Below are 16,094 nucleotides of genomic sequence, written 5' to 3' on the forward strand. Positions count from 1 at the left end.
TGCTTAATATAGGCTGGGTTTAATTTCAACATCTGTGCCACCCTTTCACAGGGCTATTATGAGAAGCAAATGAAATTATGCAAGTAGATGGGCTCTGTGAATATAAAGTGCAATATGGATATATTATTATTATAAACAATAAGTTTCTATTAGCATCCATGGATAATTGATGTGTTAAATATAACCATACTAATTATTACTAACAATTACTATTATTACCAAAAATCCACCAAAGCACATGATTCATCATAACATGTTTTCACATGGAATTGATCCAAAGGTAATTAGTCCTCAGAATTACTTAGAATTTCCTATGGAGGAGCTCGATAACTGTGCATTAAAATTAAATGGAAAAATGGAATTAAAGGTGATTAGAGTAACATCCTAGAACTGTGGGGAATAATTTGGCTTTTTCCAATGAGGACAAGTACTCTGTGATTTACAGGATCTCTGCCCAGGGCCACAGCATTGTAAGCTTAGCTCTGCTTCATGGAGAACATCCACCATCTCTAGGGGATAGAGCATATGCTCCAGGAAACTGAATAAAAGTCTGTAGTTCACAAGGGCCCTTGCCTTTTGAGTCTCTGAGAAGTGTTAATTTATCCTACTTGGATGTAATGTTTAGTTCCAGGAGTTAGTGAACACATCAGTATTCACTAGAAGGCAGGAGGAAATTATTTCCACTCTTCATTGCAAAATGAAATATGTTCTAAATTATCATTACACTGACCTGCACCACATAGTGTAGCCATTATATGGCCAGGAGTGGGCGCAGGGGGCATTTTAAAAAATGAGTATGATTCTAAATTAGGGAAACTAAATGGTAGGTCTGAAACTCTCAGTTTGGAATGTTTTTCTAAGCCTCAAGTTTTCTCTTCCCTGCTTTCTGACAGCTACAATCACGGCCATTAAAGATTTACTAAATGTTTCACCCAATAAAAACAACATCCCATGTCTATATTCTGAGAAGAAACAAAAGTATCCTCTCTGCCTTCTCAGTCCTCGGACACACATCCCAAACCCTGCTGGTCTGCAAAGAGCAACGATCTGATGTTGTGCATTTCAGAACAATTGATTTCCAACATTTCAAAGATATACAGATTTATCCTCATTGATTCTTAATACTATGAACAGCACAGAAGATCAGATCGTAGGTCTTTTTGAGTCTAAAAATCAGGCTTACATTTTTATGATCCACTTTAGAGGTCAAATGTTCTCTTCCATTGCTAACAGGCTGCAGTCAATTAAAAGGGCAAACAGTTGCCCTCCATATGGGAAAGCCATCTGAAGGCAGTTCTAACTATTGCAGTAGTAACCTGAGCCATAAACTAGGGCACCACAGGGCCGTTTCCCTGCTGGAGCTCCATTACCAAAAGCACAGGCCAGCAATCACAAGCAATAAAAAAGAAATGTCAATCTCTAGTAACATCTCCCCAAAAAACACTGAAGCTATAAAATTAATAGCCTACAGTAACATTTTTACAAATTCCCTTTCCTCTTCTCCCCAACCCAGCCAAATTCTCTAGCACATCAAAGATACTCTGGAAGCATGCTAGCTATTTACATTTACCCTTAAAATAATTAAAATTAAATAATTAAAATTTTCAATTCCTCAGTTACACAATCCACCTCTCAAGCACTCAATAGCCACACGTGAGTAGTGACTACCTTACTGGACAGTACAGATAGAGGACATTTCCATTACTTCAGGGAGTTCTATGGGATGGTACTGATCAAGACAGAGCCTCTATTTCACTAAATTTTAAAATTGTCTCTGGATAAATACTCAGTAGTGGGATAGCTGGATCACATGGTATTCCTACTTCTAACTTTTTGAGAAATCTCCATACTGTTTTCCATATGGCTGCACCAGTTTGCAGGTGACATCTCATTGTAGTTTTGATTTGCTTTTCCCTAATATCAGTGATGTTGAACATCTTTTCATGTGCCTGTTGGCCATCCTATGTATATCTTCTTTAGAAAAATATCTCTTCATATCCTCTGCCCATTTTCTGATTGGGTTGTTCATTTTGTTGTTGTTGAGTTGTATGAGTTCTCTACATATTTTGAAAATTAACCTTTTGTCAGATATATGATTTGCAATCAACAGTTGCATCCCCATGCTCATCACAGCATTATTCACAACAGCCAAGATGTGGAAGCTGCCAATGCCCATCAATGGATGAATGGATAAAGAAGCACAATGGAATACTACTCAGCTATAAAAAAAAGACAAAATCGAGCCATTTGCGACAACACGGATGGAACTTAAGAGTATTATATTAAGCGAAATAAGGCAGACAGAGAAAGACAAATACCGTATGATTTCACTGATACGTGGAAGATAAATATACATTTGGATAAGGAGAACGGATTAGTGGTTACCAGAGGGGGAGCGCAAAAGGGGTAAAGGGGCACACATGTATGGTGATAGATAAAAACTAAACTATGGGTGGTGAACACAATGCAGTCTATCCAGAAACTGAAATATAATAATGCACACCTGAAATTTACACAATGTTACAAGCCAACATGACCTCAATAATAAAAAAAGTTCTCTCTAAAAGATAAGTTCACCGGGCTTTTCCCTCTCTAACCCTGACACCCCCAGCAACCTCTTCCGTATGCAAATAAGGTTAACCTCTCAGTTTGTTATTTTTCTCTTCACTTAGTCAGTTACCAGATTCCCCATAACAAAGATACCCAGGGTACCGACAGCGCACATGAATTCTCTTCTGCAAGCCTTTCTCTCAATTCTGTAATTGTATATATAGAAATCTCTCTGTAAATCCTGACATGTTCTAGGGGGAGATACAGGAAAATGCACACATCAATAAATCTTGTCCCGGTGCACTGTCCATGTTTGCTAGCCTTCACTGAACATAGATAGCAATAGCTACATGATTTAAATAGACTGTCAGGTGCTTCTAACTTCTAGCATAGGTGTGCGTCTAACTTGTAGCGCAGGACCACTCTCCGAACTTGTACTGAAAAGCAGTGTTAGCACTAAATACAGATGTGCTCCGTGATGAGGGGGGAATGATTTTCCAGGTTACTGTGAGATGTCAGAAGGTTTATGCGTCAGTCATTTACCTCTTTGTTCTCACATGCATTCTATACCCTTTCCCTGCAAACCTTGCCAACTGTCTTCCAGCAAGGTTTGGTCAAAGGAAGGCGCTGACCGGAGACCTGAGAGCGACAGGAAGGGAGATGCCAGGGTGTCCTCGTCTCTCTCTCAGGCAGCATTTCCAGCACTATCTGATCTCCTCTATCTCTCTGGATGCCACCAGCTAGGCCCTCCTTCCATGATTCCAGCTTCAGCTAGGCAGCCCAGCTGTTTGGTTCCAGAACTGTTATCTCCTTCTTTTGTTCCTATTGTCCCCTGGTGTGCTTGTAAATGTTTAACAGCTGGCTCTCTAGGGGGGGAAAATGCCCTGATCTGAAATGTTTGCCAATGCCTGTGGTGTAAATACACACACCCAGGCTTGCAAATTTCTGAATATTTAACAATCGGCTCTCAGAAGCCTATTCAAGCTGGCTTCCGCACACTACTGTTCCACCCGAAGCAAAGTAGCAGGCTCATGTTGTTAATCTCTGGGTTCCCTCACGGTCCCTAGTGAGTTTCTCAGCACTTCCCAACTCCTTTGTTACTAGTTACCTGAATTAAATCCTTTCTATTAGCTACTTAGTATGGGCTCTGTTTTCCCAATTTTATTTTTTATTTATTTACTTTTTTTGGTGAGGAAGATTGGCCCTGAGCTAACATCTGTTGCCAATCTTCCTCTTTTTGCCTGAGGAAGATTGTCGCTGAGCTAACATCTGTGCCAGTCTTCCTCTATTATATGTGGGCTGCTGCCACAGGGTGGCTTGACAAGTGGTGCTAGGTCTGGCCCAGGTTCTGAACCCACGAACCCCAGGCCACTGAAGCAGAGCACGCAAACTTAACCACTATGCCACCAGGCTGGCCCCGCCCAATTGTATTCTGAGTGTATACTGTTAAGAGTATAAAGTTTATTAGAGAAGGGCTTCTCAAAGTGCCAGAATATAAATCAGCCATATCGTGAAGCATGCTGGAAGATCAGCTGACATTGCTGTTTTTAAAGAGTAAGACTTTCTGGATGAAAGAAGCAGTGAATCAATTTATGATGTGGCACAAGTTTCTTATCTCACTGTGCACTGGTAACAAGTTGGTGGGCTGGTAGCTGTGTGCAGACCATGCTTTGAGTAATGCTATAATAGAGCGCTTTGGAAAAGCAATTTGGCAACATTATCAAAAGCCCCCAAAGTTCTACTAGTTCTACTTTCCCAGAAACTCATTCAAAACCAAGGAGAAAGCCTTATGCACAAAAATGCTCATTGCAGCCTTATTTAAAATAGGGTATTTTTGGAGGCAACTTCAAAGTGAAAAAATAGGAAAACTATGAAATAAACCCATTCGCTGGGATATTATGCAGCTTTAAAAATTATAATAACAAATATTATAGCAATGTGGAAAAATATAGTAATATGTCAGTAACAAAATCAGGAAAGAAAACTTTACATGCATGATAAGAATCATGTAAGAATATGAGGCCAGGAGGAAAAGACTGAAAAGAAATATAAACAAATAATAGTTGAATGATGTAAAGGGGTTAGAGATGAATTTCTTTCCTCTAATTTTCAAAGAGTGACTTTTTTCTAGTGCAGGCATTCCATTTAGTTTTGCTAAATAAAAAACAATAAAACCCACCATCAAAGTCAATGAGAATAGTTAGAAGGAAAAGAAGACATGACACATTAAGATACCTTTGAATGTTGTTTTATGTTTCAGCGCTGGATGAGCCTGAAGTTAAATTAAGACCCCCAACCTGCCCATCTGCCCTACATTCCCCGACACATGCTGCCTCCTCGCTTGAATTTCATCTGCTCACCAACCTCTAACACCACATTTGTATGAACAAGCAAACGTTCTGCCTCTCGGGTCTTCTGAGCCTTCTTCCTGCTGCGGGGTGGAGCACAGTACTCCCTAGAGGAGCGTCTTCCAGCTATTGGCAGACGGGTGGGAGAAGTAGTGAAGGCTTGAAGAGTTTGTCCGCGGGAATTCAAAGCAGGTAGCTGCCTCCTCTTGCTCTGCTCAGCACGGCTTCAAACCCCTTATCCCAATTCCACTGAGCGCCTGGTTCCCTTAGAGGTGATAACCACTTCCTCTGCTCCACGCCACCCCTCCCTTTCCCACCATTCACCTCTGACCAGAGCTTTAAAAACATTGCTTCCTTAGATGAGATATCTAGTAGTAAAAAACAAAAAACTTAAAAACTAGCCCTCATCCAATTTTTTTTCAACTTTTAAGTAAACAAACAAAACTCATCTGCAGATTTCAACCTGCAATATTGCCACGCAAACCACCAAAGACTGCACCGGTGCCCATCAAAAGGATAAAATAGCAATAAAGAGCTCAGCCCTGGAGCTCCGCTGCCTGGGTGCAGAGAGCAGATTCTCTGCGTACAAGCTGAAAGGTCTTGGGCAAACCCTTAACCTCTCGGTCTCCATTTCCTCATCTGTCTCTGTGTCTTCATGGGATTGTTATGAGGACTAAATTAGTTACTTTACATAAAGCAGAGAGCAGATTCTCTGCGTACAAGCTGAATGGTCTTGGGCAAACCCTTAACCTCTCGGTCTTCATTTCCTCATCTGTCTCTGTGTCTTCATGGGATTGTTATGAGGACTAAATTAGTTACTTTACATAAAGCACTTAGAACAGTGCCTGACGCTTGATAAGCACCCAATGAAGTTTAGCTAATATTAAGTTCTCACTTCAAAAAATAAATGTTGCGCGATGTGACCCCTGTAAGACAGTCCTCTCTGTCCTTCTCGAGGGGCCGCTCTATCCACAACAGCAGGCAAACTAACACTAAACGTCAAAATAGCCACAGCACTAAAACAGCCACATCAAAACATCATGATACAAGCAGAATCGTGATCATATTCGTTTCTAGAATTTTCTATCTCATCAAAATAAGCCACCTAAAGACGGGAAATGCCAAAACATTTTTGAACCAATCCTCCAGCCATGCTTCTGTCCATTTCCTTGGACATGCCTACCTCAAACCACTGCCCGTGGGACTGCATCTTGAGGATGACACAGGGGTCTGGTTTGGAAAGAGCATCTCTGTCGGAAATGCCTTTGCACGCCACGCGCAGCTCAACTTTGGTCAGGCAGGGACTGTTAAAGATCCCCAGCGTATTGGCAGCCGACTCATAGATGTTGCTCATCTTCTTCATTCTGTTTTAGGCAAGAAAAAGAGGAAAAAAGACATGCCAATCACCACAATATTTGTCAAAGGAGAAAACCTCCCAATCACCCCTCAGGAAATTGTTCAAAACACGGTTTCAAATATTGAATATATTTATGATGTCACTTTCCACCCAGTAGCACAGTTCCAGCAAAACGAAACCAAAACAACAACAAAACCCAACAGTTGTTGGTGCACTTGACTAAGAACACTATTTTCCTACATGATTTGCATATATTTGCATAGTATAATTTTTGGTCTGTGAAATAAAATTAATGAATTAGTGTAATAGACTGCAAACTGTAATCCAGTTGTTTTTTTTTTAAAGATTTTTTTTTTATTATTTCCTTTTTCTCCCCAAAGCCCCGTGGTACATAGTTGTATATTCTTCGTTGTGGGTCCTTCTAGTTGTGGTATGTAGGATGCTGCCTCAGCATGGTTCAATGAGCAGTGTCATGTCCGCGCCCAGGATTCGAACTGACGAAACACTGGGCCACCTGCAGCAGAGCACGCGAACTTAACCACTCGGCCACGGGGCCAGCCCCGTAATCCAGTTTTATATTAAGTGTATGGTTTCTGTGAAATTTGACAGATTTGTTGGTTAATCGATTGAATCACATCCCAAGTTTTTAAGACTTTCTAAAAATTCAGCTTTGCTTTTCTTTCTATGTGGTGGCTTGGAGAAATAAATTGTCCTACCAAAGAAACAATCCAGATATCCCTTCCCTAAACTCTGGCCCACCTTCTCAAGATGCAGTCAGCAAGCTAGCTCCAAGAGAGAGAGGCCTAGAATCTGATTCCCTGCCCCAGGGGAGTGCCTACCTCCAGTCTCACCTTCTCCCTTCCTGCTTCCTTCCACCTGCCACAGAATCCAGAATCACAATGAGGAAAGTAAGGGGGAGACTGTGTGAGAGGAAAAGCACAAAGCCACGGATTCTGAACTCATGGAAACAGCAGCCACAAATAAACACTGCAGGCCCCCTTCCCATCCACGTGATAACCTTCACAGTAACGCTTTGCATCATGGAGGCCCTGGGCTATAGGGATCCCCCAGAAGCCACCAACACTCTCCTCCTTCTCTGAGGAGGCCTGCAGCTTTCAGGATAGTGGGAGATTCTCCTGGCAGTAAAATATCCTTCTCATGGAATTATGTTTCCTTGCAGATTCCTTGCGAAAAATGGCAATGGCTTCCTCAACTTCCCACAGCATTGATGCCCTACAGCGGAATTTCTTCATCTATAAAATGAGGATACTCCTTCCTTCTTCCTTCCCTTCCCTCACAAATATTCAGCAAGTTCCCCTTGGTACCCGGCACCACACTAGGTTCAAGTACACCATACCACCTCTTTCACATGGTGATGGTTGTACCTCAGCTTTACACACACACACACACACACCCACTGGTCTCTCCAAATTTACCCGCTAGCTCCATGCCAAAGCCAAGCCTTTTCCAACCTGACAATGCCCCTCCCTCATGACACATGTCACCAGAATTTTCTCTGCCAAAGCTCTCTCACAAGGCTCTCCACTCTTGCTCTCTGGTCTTCTTCCTCTTTCTTTGTCTCTTTCTCTTTCTTTCTTTTTTCCTTCTTCCTTTCTACTTCCTTCCTTTCACCTTCCAGCTCTCTAGTGCCCCATTTATCTAATTATTGTGAACATATATTTTGCCCTGTATATGCCCAAAGGAAATTGTACTGAATGCCAAATAGTTATATCCTAGAACAGGAGTAGACAAACTACAGCCTGTGTGCCAAATCTGGCTCACCACTTGTTTTGCTAAATAAAGTTTTACTGGAACTCAATCACGCTCATTCCTTTACACATTGTGAGTGGTTGCTTTTGCTACACTTGCAGAGTCGAGTAGTTGCAACAGAGACTTCATGGCCTGCAAAGCTTAAAATACTAACTATCTGCCCTCTTCAGAAAATGTTTTCCAACCTCTGTTCTAAAATATCAGCTAACAGAAAGTTGCCGTCGGGGAGGAGCCGCGATTCCGCTTTAGTGTGCATTGTGAGATTAGTCTGAGGATGAGAGTTGCTCTATCTTCCACCATAGTGAACATTAATAGGGACTTTGGGACACTTGTTTTTTTACATGTGAGAAAATTTAAGCTCAGAGAGAAGTGGCACCTTGCCCATGTTGCACAATAATTCTAGTGGCAGAGCTGGGGCTGGAATGTCAGTTTTCTATCTCCCAGCTCAATGCTATTTTTACCACGTGTAAAACCCTTAGCTGGAGAACTGGCTGAATCTACCAAGGAACAGTGGATTTGATAATATCCTTGATTTATTTCACCTCCATACATAATCATACTTTCCTTCTATTTTTAAATAAATTTTATTCATGTACATAGAAAATACACAAGTCACAAATGCACAATTAATAAATTATTGTTCCTCTATTTTACAGGTTGTGAGCAGACCAATTACTCGAACAACATAGAAGACAGCGTACATGAAATGCAATGTATAGAAAAGTGACTGGAGAGAAGGAATAGACTAGCGGGAAGATGGCTTTGTGGTCAAACAGTGTTGGAAGCATGTTGGAAACTCTTTATTAACTTTTTGATAAGGACAGCTTATTCTTCAATCAATGTCTTCCTAAATTCTGCTTTCCCCAATGCATTCACCAGCTCCTTGGAATCACATTGCTCCTCTGTAGTTCTGAGTGGCCTCTAGCATCTATGGGAGGCACTGCTGTCTCTTTTAACTGCCCCTATACTTACAGGCTCATGCCTTTGTCCATCCCCTTTCTTTCTTTTTTTTTTTTCCTTAAAGACTTTATTTTTTAGAGCAGTTTTAGGTTCATAGCAAAATCGAGAAGAAGGTTCAGAGATATCCTATACGCCCCCTTCCTCACACATGCACAGCCTCCCCCATTATCAACATCCCCTGCTAGAGGGGTACATTGCTACAATTGATGAACCTACATTGACACCTCATTGTTATCCAAAGTCTGTAGTTGACATTAGGGTTCACTCTTGCTGTTGTACATTCTGTGGGTTTGGACCAATATATAATGACACGTATCCACCATTATAGTGTCATACAGAGTGGTTTCACTGCCCTAAATATCCTCTGTGCTCCACCTGTTCATCCTTCCATCCTTCCTAACCCCTGGCAACCACTAATCTTTTTACTACCTCCACAGTTTTGCCTTTTGCCAGAATGTTATATAGTTGGGATCACAGAGCATGCACCTTTTCAGGTTGGTTCCTTTCATCCATCTGCTTTCTTGAACTACTGACTCCTTTCTATAGAACACAAGCTTTTTCAATAGAATGGAACATCTTCTCTAATGCCTAGTCTTAACTGTGAGGTGTAATAGAAAAATGACTCAATATAGGAGACACATAGTTCCTTCCAGGTCCAAATCCTGGCTCTTCTACTAACCATGTGACCCTCAGAAGGGTACTTAACCTCTCTCATATTAATACTTACCTTGAACAGTTGCTACGATGGGCAGATGAAATAATATACGTAAAGTGATTAGCACAATGCCAGGTATATAGTAGATGCTCCAAAAATGGAGCTATTATTATTACCATCTGACTGCTCTCAAGATTAAATCATTCATTCTCTTACTGCCAACTGGAACTCTCTTAGAATTCCTGCTGCTACAGTAGTTTAAGATCAAAGTTCTACTATCCCCTTTAAATGCATTCTGTCTTTGCAGCCACACAATCTGGGCATACCACCCCCCACCAAAACACACAGCCACCTCTCAGATCAGTCATTTGTCTGAGGATTCGTACACATTAGTGGACAATTCTCACACGTTCAAAAGGCAGAAAGCAAAACAATGGTGACAATCTAATCACATGTGCCAAAAGCTGTCCAAACTAACTTAAAATTATTAAGAAGGCTTCTTGAAATATGGATTTACACACATAGTCATTAATGATATATCGTATACTATATGAGTATGTAGTATTATGAGTTATTTATTAGTTGATAGTAAATTTAAGTAGTTTATAAATGAATAAATAAATGAGCTGGGGCACACGTTCAGAGTTTTTTTTTTTTAACCAATGAAGGATATGATCCAAAAATTTTATAGATCATTCTTTTAGGCAATAGGAAACACTTGGAGGATTCAGAGCTGGGAAAATGGACGTGATTAAATAAGCACTTGATAAAGATCAATCTGGTACCAATATGATGTTTGGACTGGAGAAGAGAAAAAGGTTTGTGATTGTCTAAGGCTGTGATGCTGGTCATTGTCTAATACTCCCTTGCCCGTTGATTCTCCTTCCTCCTTCTCCTGCTCAGAGACCCACAGGCTAACCTCTTTTGACTTCCAGCTCATTGTTGGCTAGCTTCCTGTTGCGGTGGTCTGAATGTTTGTGTCCCTTCAAAATTCCTATGTTGAAATCCTAACCCCTAAACGTGTCAGTATTAGGAGGTGGGGCCTTTGGGAGGTGATTAGGATGTGAGGGTAGAACTCTCAGGAATGGGATTAGTGCTTTTGTAAAAGAGATCCCACAGAGCTCCCTAGACCCTCCCACCATGTGAAGATACAACAGCAAGTCTGTAACCCAGAAGAGGGCCCTCACCCAATCATGCTGGCACCCTGATCTTGGACTCCCAGGCTCTAGAACTATGAGAAATCAATTTCTGTTGTTTATAAGCTACCCAGTGTGTGGTATTTTGTTACAGTAGTCTGAATGGACTAAGCCACTTATTGGGTTTGATTAAAAGAATGCAGATCCAGGAAAGAGAGAAGAGAGAGAACTACACATTTCTTCCCAACTCTCATCCTTAGGGGTGGCCAAGTCCCTCCATGACTGGGTCCTCTCAGGCAACTATCTCCAGGGCTCCAGCTCCTACTGTGCTTTGGTAATACTGTTTCCTCCTTTTGTTCCTTCAGGTTTTTCTGCAAGTCTTAAGTTGGGCATCTAAGAGGCAGAGCCTGAAATAGGGATTCAGACACCTTTGATGAATGCAGCAGAGGGCAGAAAAGAAGTGAAGTAAGCAAGGAGTTAGTAAGTAAGTGGTCTCAGTAGGAGTCCAGCTTCAGCACAGTTCCAAGGAGGGCTCTGGAGTAAGAATGAGTTGGTCTCACCTTAAGGAAAGGAGTCCACCCTCTTATAGCTCCATGTCAGTCAGTCATGCTGGGGTTGAGGAGGCATAACCTCTTAAGTTTATCCCCTCCCCACCATTGGCTGAGACCAATTAGGCAATTCTCCAGAAAGGGGGCAACTGTGAGCCATTAGCAGCCAGGAATCATAGCCATTGGGGGAAGGATGCACTTACTTGATAAAGGGATTCTGGGCAGAGTAGCAACAGGATCTATTTAACCACAGTACTTAGTCTCCTACAGCCTCCCTGTTAGTTTCCTTAACTCCAACTATATCACTGTAAATGATCTCTCCATTAAAATTTCTTGAATCAACAGAGATGATTCTGTTTCCTGCCTGGAAGAGAATAGAACTAGAGCAGTCCAGCTGGAACAAAAACCCAGGAGTGGCATGGCTGACAGATGCTAAGATGACTCCCTCCCTGTATTTATACCCTCGTTTCACTCTCTCTCCTCAAGTATAGGTGGGGCCTGTAAGTTTCATTTAACTAATAAAATATGGCAAAAGTAATGGGATGTCACTTCTGCAATTACAATGCATAAGATAGTAACATCATCTTGTTAAGAGACTTTCTCCCTTGCTGGCTTTCATAAAATAGCCATGTTGGGGAGGCAAGGAACTGAGGGCAACCAACAGCAAGCAAGGTACTGAGATCCTCCTTCCAACAGGCTGAAAGGAACTGAATCCTACCAACAACTTGTGAGCTTAGAAGTGGCTCATTCCCCAGTCGAATCTCTGATGAGACTGCAGCCCTGGCTGACACCTTGATTGCAGCCTTGTGAGATCCTGAAACATAGAATCCAGCTAATCTGTGACCACACTCCTGATGCACAAAAACTGTGAGATAACAAATATGTGTTGTTTTAAGCCACTAAATTTGTGCATATTGTTATGCAGCAACAGATAACTAATAAAACAGTTTCAAGAGGTACTCCAATGTAGAAAAAAGAAATATAGATATATATGTATATGAACTCCTTTAGGATAGGAACTTCTTGTGATACTTTAGTGCATCCCCAGTAGTGCTCATCTTCATAATATTTGTGGCTGGTGATGAAACCAACAAAAATCTTCAACTTAGGGGGACAGGGTAAGAAATGTGGAGATACTAAAGATGAAACTCTCAACTTTTCATGATTACCTAGGGTCCTGGCTCACCTCCAGGTCCATGCACAATGAAAGCCCTGATCAGATATATTGGAGTTCATGGGATCCTCTGGCTGCCCAGAGGTAACAGCAGTCCTGACCTTGACTTTAGAGGTGGTACACAGGCTAGTGAAGTCAAATGGTTTGGCCTTAGCCCAGCTGAAGCTCACTGCTGAAAGGTGATCACAAAATGTGGCTCCGTCAATGAGTGATCAGCTACCTCTAGCCCTAGATAAATGGAGTAAACAAGTAATTTCACACTCCGTTAGAGAACAGGATTAATATGGCCAGATTATCAATACATTTTCCATGGCCTATTTAAATCCTCTTTGTTGCCTTTCATACAATACCCTGGTTTTACGGAGACTAATGTCTGCTGAGAATTATTTTGACGAAAGCTGACTTCTGGCCAATTTTAGAAGCAAATTATAATTGTCCTTTCACTCAGATAATTTAAGTTATAAAAAACCACCACTTCAGCATATCCACACTCTCTAACAGGACAAACTGATCCTGAAACTTAATTAGTTTCTGAATGAGTTGCAAACAACGCCAAGACAATAGAGAGCTCAAGAGGAAAGAGAATCAGCTTGAGTCACAGGGGAACCAATTGAGCAGAACTTGTCTTAAAACCGTGTTAAGAATCAGTGCATAATCACTGTTCTGCTTGCTTTGGTATTATTTGGCCTTTTTAAATGTCACAGCACATCCAAGGAAGGCTGGTGTGCTGGATGTCTCTGTCACACAACTTTTCCATCTCAATTCAAGAAATAGGTATGGGGCATCTGCTATGTGCCCTGTGCTATGCTAGATGGCGGAGTCGCTGAGCATCCATTCACTCAGCTGAAGATAAACCATGTGTAATTCCACCGGGACTTGTTGGTTTATTTCATATTCAACAATCCTTGATCTCCTTTTGGATCAAGAGTAAATCTCCTAGGTGGTAAGCACTGTGCTAAACCCTGTAAAGGATGGAGACGTGAATGAGATCATCCATCTGCCTAAAGGTTCATATTCTGGAGCAGTGATTTCAGACTTTAACGTGATCATGAATCACTTGGGGAGCTCATTCAAATGTAGTTCCTGTTTCAAGAGTCTGTGGGGGGGCCTGAGATTCTGCTCCCAGGTGTCATTGATCCTGCTGGCCTGTGGACCACGCTTTGCTGAGTATAAACTTAGCATCTATAAAATAAGGCAAACTGCCCCGGAGGTTGCTTATCTTAAGATCAGACACTCACGTATGAGACATAGAATGACGTAGAGAATAAGAGGGTGGATCTAGAATCAGAGGATTTGATGTTGAGCCAAGCTCTACCACTCATTTGCTGCATGTCCTTGGGCAAGTTACTTGACCCCTCTGTGCCTCAGTTTTATCCTGTGTAAAATGGGGATAATAATAGTTCCTACCTTGTAGAGTTGTCTTGAGAATTAAATGAATTAATCCCCATAAAGTCCTTAGAAGAGTACCTGGTTCATAGTGAGCATTCAATAAATGCAAATCATTATTGTCCTTTTTAAACATTATGCCGCTAGGTTCATACAACATTTATCAACCTCCTGTATATGCGCCAAACACTCAACATTAAGTCATCAGATCTTCAGGGGAGCCCTTCACCTCTCCAGCCTCAGTGTGGTAGAACATGGATTTGAACCCGGAACTCCAGGTCCAGAATTTAGGCCCTTAACCGCTCCGCTATTCTTGCCTCCCTGTGGGACAGCTGCTTAAGAAGATTCTCAAAAAACTGGCAACTGAGGACTCACACCACACGATACTTCCCCAAATTTTCCTGACCCACCTGCTTCCCCTGAACCTCACACTGCAGCTGCCCCTCCCGCCCTCTTTCTGTCTACCCCTCAAAACTCCCAGCACCCTTCTCTCTCAAGTCCTCTAGACTTCAGATTTTTTACTGTTTTTTTCTTTCATAGAGAGTCCTTTATTTTGTAAATTAATCTGCCCTCTAGGTTTCTTTCCTCTCGCAACTTTAGTCATTACTCCCCCTGTCAGGCCCGCTCAGCTCCCAGGTTGACAAAACAACATTGAATCTTCCCCGGAGGGTGGGAAAGGGAGAAAAGCCATCAATATTTATTCGTTTTGTTTTCATCAAGCATATAATTCTCTATAAATCTCTTTTAAAAATAGCTTACTTTCCTGGCCGCTAACCATAACTACACTAGTAACAAACTACACATATACTGTTCATTTAATCCTCAAGACAATCTCTTGAGATAGGTGTAGTCAGCCCCCTTTCATAGATGTAAAAAACGACACTCACAGTGGCTAAATAACCTGCCCCAAAGTCATAGCTGGTAAGTGACAGAGCCAGGAATTAAGGTTGAGTCTATTGGATTCCAAAATCTATGTTTTTGACCATTTCTTATAAAATGACTTACACCCTTAATTTGCATAACAATTACGTTCTTTCTAAGTCACACAAAGGTATACTCCAACCCTGTTGCAATTTGAATAAATCTCTAAGGCATAGTGTGTGCATAAACGAGATTGTGCTCTAGCAGGCTTTAAAAATTCACTTTTCTTTACTCCCCTTACTGTCAAGGCAGCTCAAGTCACTTGGAATTCTATTTGTAACAGTAGCCACATCAACCAATTGAGGGGTCTGGGAACTCAGTGTTCTTGCTCTGATGATTTCGAACACTGAACATTTGATGAGTTACAGATGGTGGAGCTACACACTCGGCAAAACCAGAGATAAAACCATGTGAACCACAAAAGGCCACGGTTCTAATGAATAAGATTCAAAATTGACAATATGTATACATGAATGTTTTTCTGGAAGATACTATGCCAAATCACTCAAGTGCAGTGAATTATTATTTCAGTCATTTCCTGAGGTTTCTAATTTGAGACAATAGAGAGACCAAAAGAGAAAATCCAGCAGAGATCTTATTTCCTGAAAAACAGTTTTCTTGGGAAAATGTACATAAGGAATCAGATATACAAATGTTCTAGGAACTTCCGGGCTCACATTTTTGTCTCTAACAGTGAGTCATAAAGATGGGATTTTTCTAGAAAGCAATTATGTCTAATGCATCACATTCATATTAATTTTATAGTGCTCAAATGTCACCCATTTTTAGGAAAAGAACTAGATGTATAAATTTAACTAGATAATTATAAAGGCTAACAGAAACTTTTAAAAGTAAAATTTGAACAAAATATCCAAGGAAACTGTATGAATGGCTGTCTCCTCCCCATCATGGCCCTTCCTTTGCCTAGCGTACCACAGGCAACTATAACTCCTGAAGGAGAGAAAAAAGGCAAATTCAGATGATGTTTTATTTTGGCACTGAAACAATTTCTTCTTGTTTCTCAGGCAACTAAATTTACCCCGTAGAAAGATCAAATCCCAATCTTCTTTGGTTCAGTTATTTTCCCTTTTTAATATAATCACAGGTTGGATTCTTCCACTAATGTCATGTTAACAGGAAGCTGGGGGCTCACAAAATGGATTTTGCATTTCTGGTCTCACACATGTGGCTAAATTTACAAGAAAAAAAGGAGCAAGGTTATTTTTATGCTCAACGAGCAAAACTACAGAGAGCTTATGAAGCCAGAAGCCAATTTCCCTGAGAAAGTA

The 16,094-nt window shown here is 41.2% G+C and overlaps 1 protein-coding gene across 1 annotated transcript in view; it reads right to left on the minus strand.

Annotated features, from left to right (window-relative positions):
• The window catches only part of CPNE4 (copine 4), a 323,198-nt gene extending 316,937 nt beyond the window's left edge, over nt 1-6,261 (minus strand). The window contains exon 1 of the mRNA XM_046682225.1: nt 6,082-6,261. Within this exon, the coding sequence (XP_046538181.1) occupies nt 6,082-6,261 (180 nt within the window). The remainder of the gene's footprint in view (nt 1-6,081) is intronic.
• Nucleotides 6,262-16,094: the final 9,833 nt, after the last annotated feature.

The sequence above is a fragment of the Equus quagga genome, chromosome 1 (assembly GCF_021613505.1).
Source record: "Equus quagga isolate Etosha38 chromosome 1, UCLA_HA_Equagga_1.0, whole genome shotgun sequence".
NCBI classification, from domain to species: domain Eukaryota; kingdom Metazoa; phylum Chordata; class Mammalia; order Perissodactyla; family Equidae; genus Equus; species Equus quagga.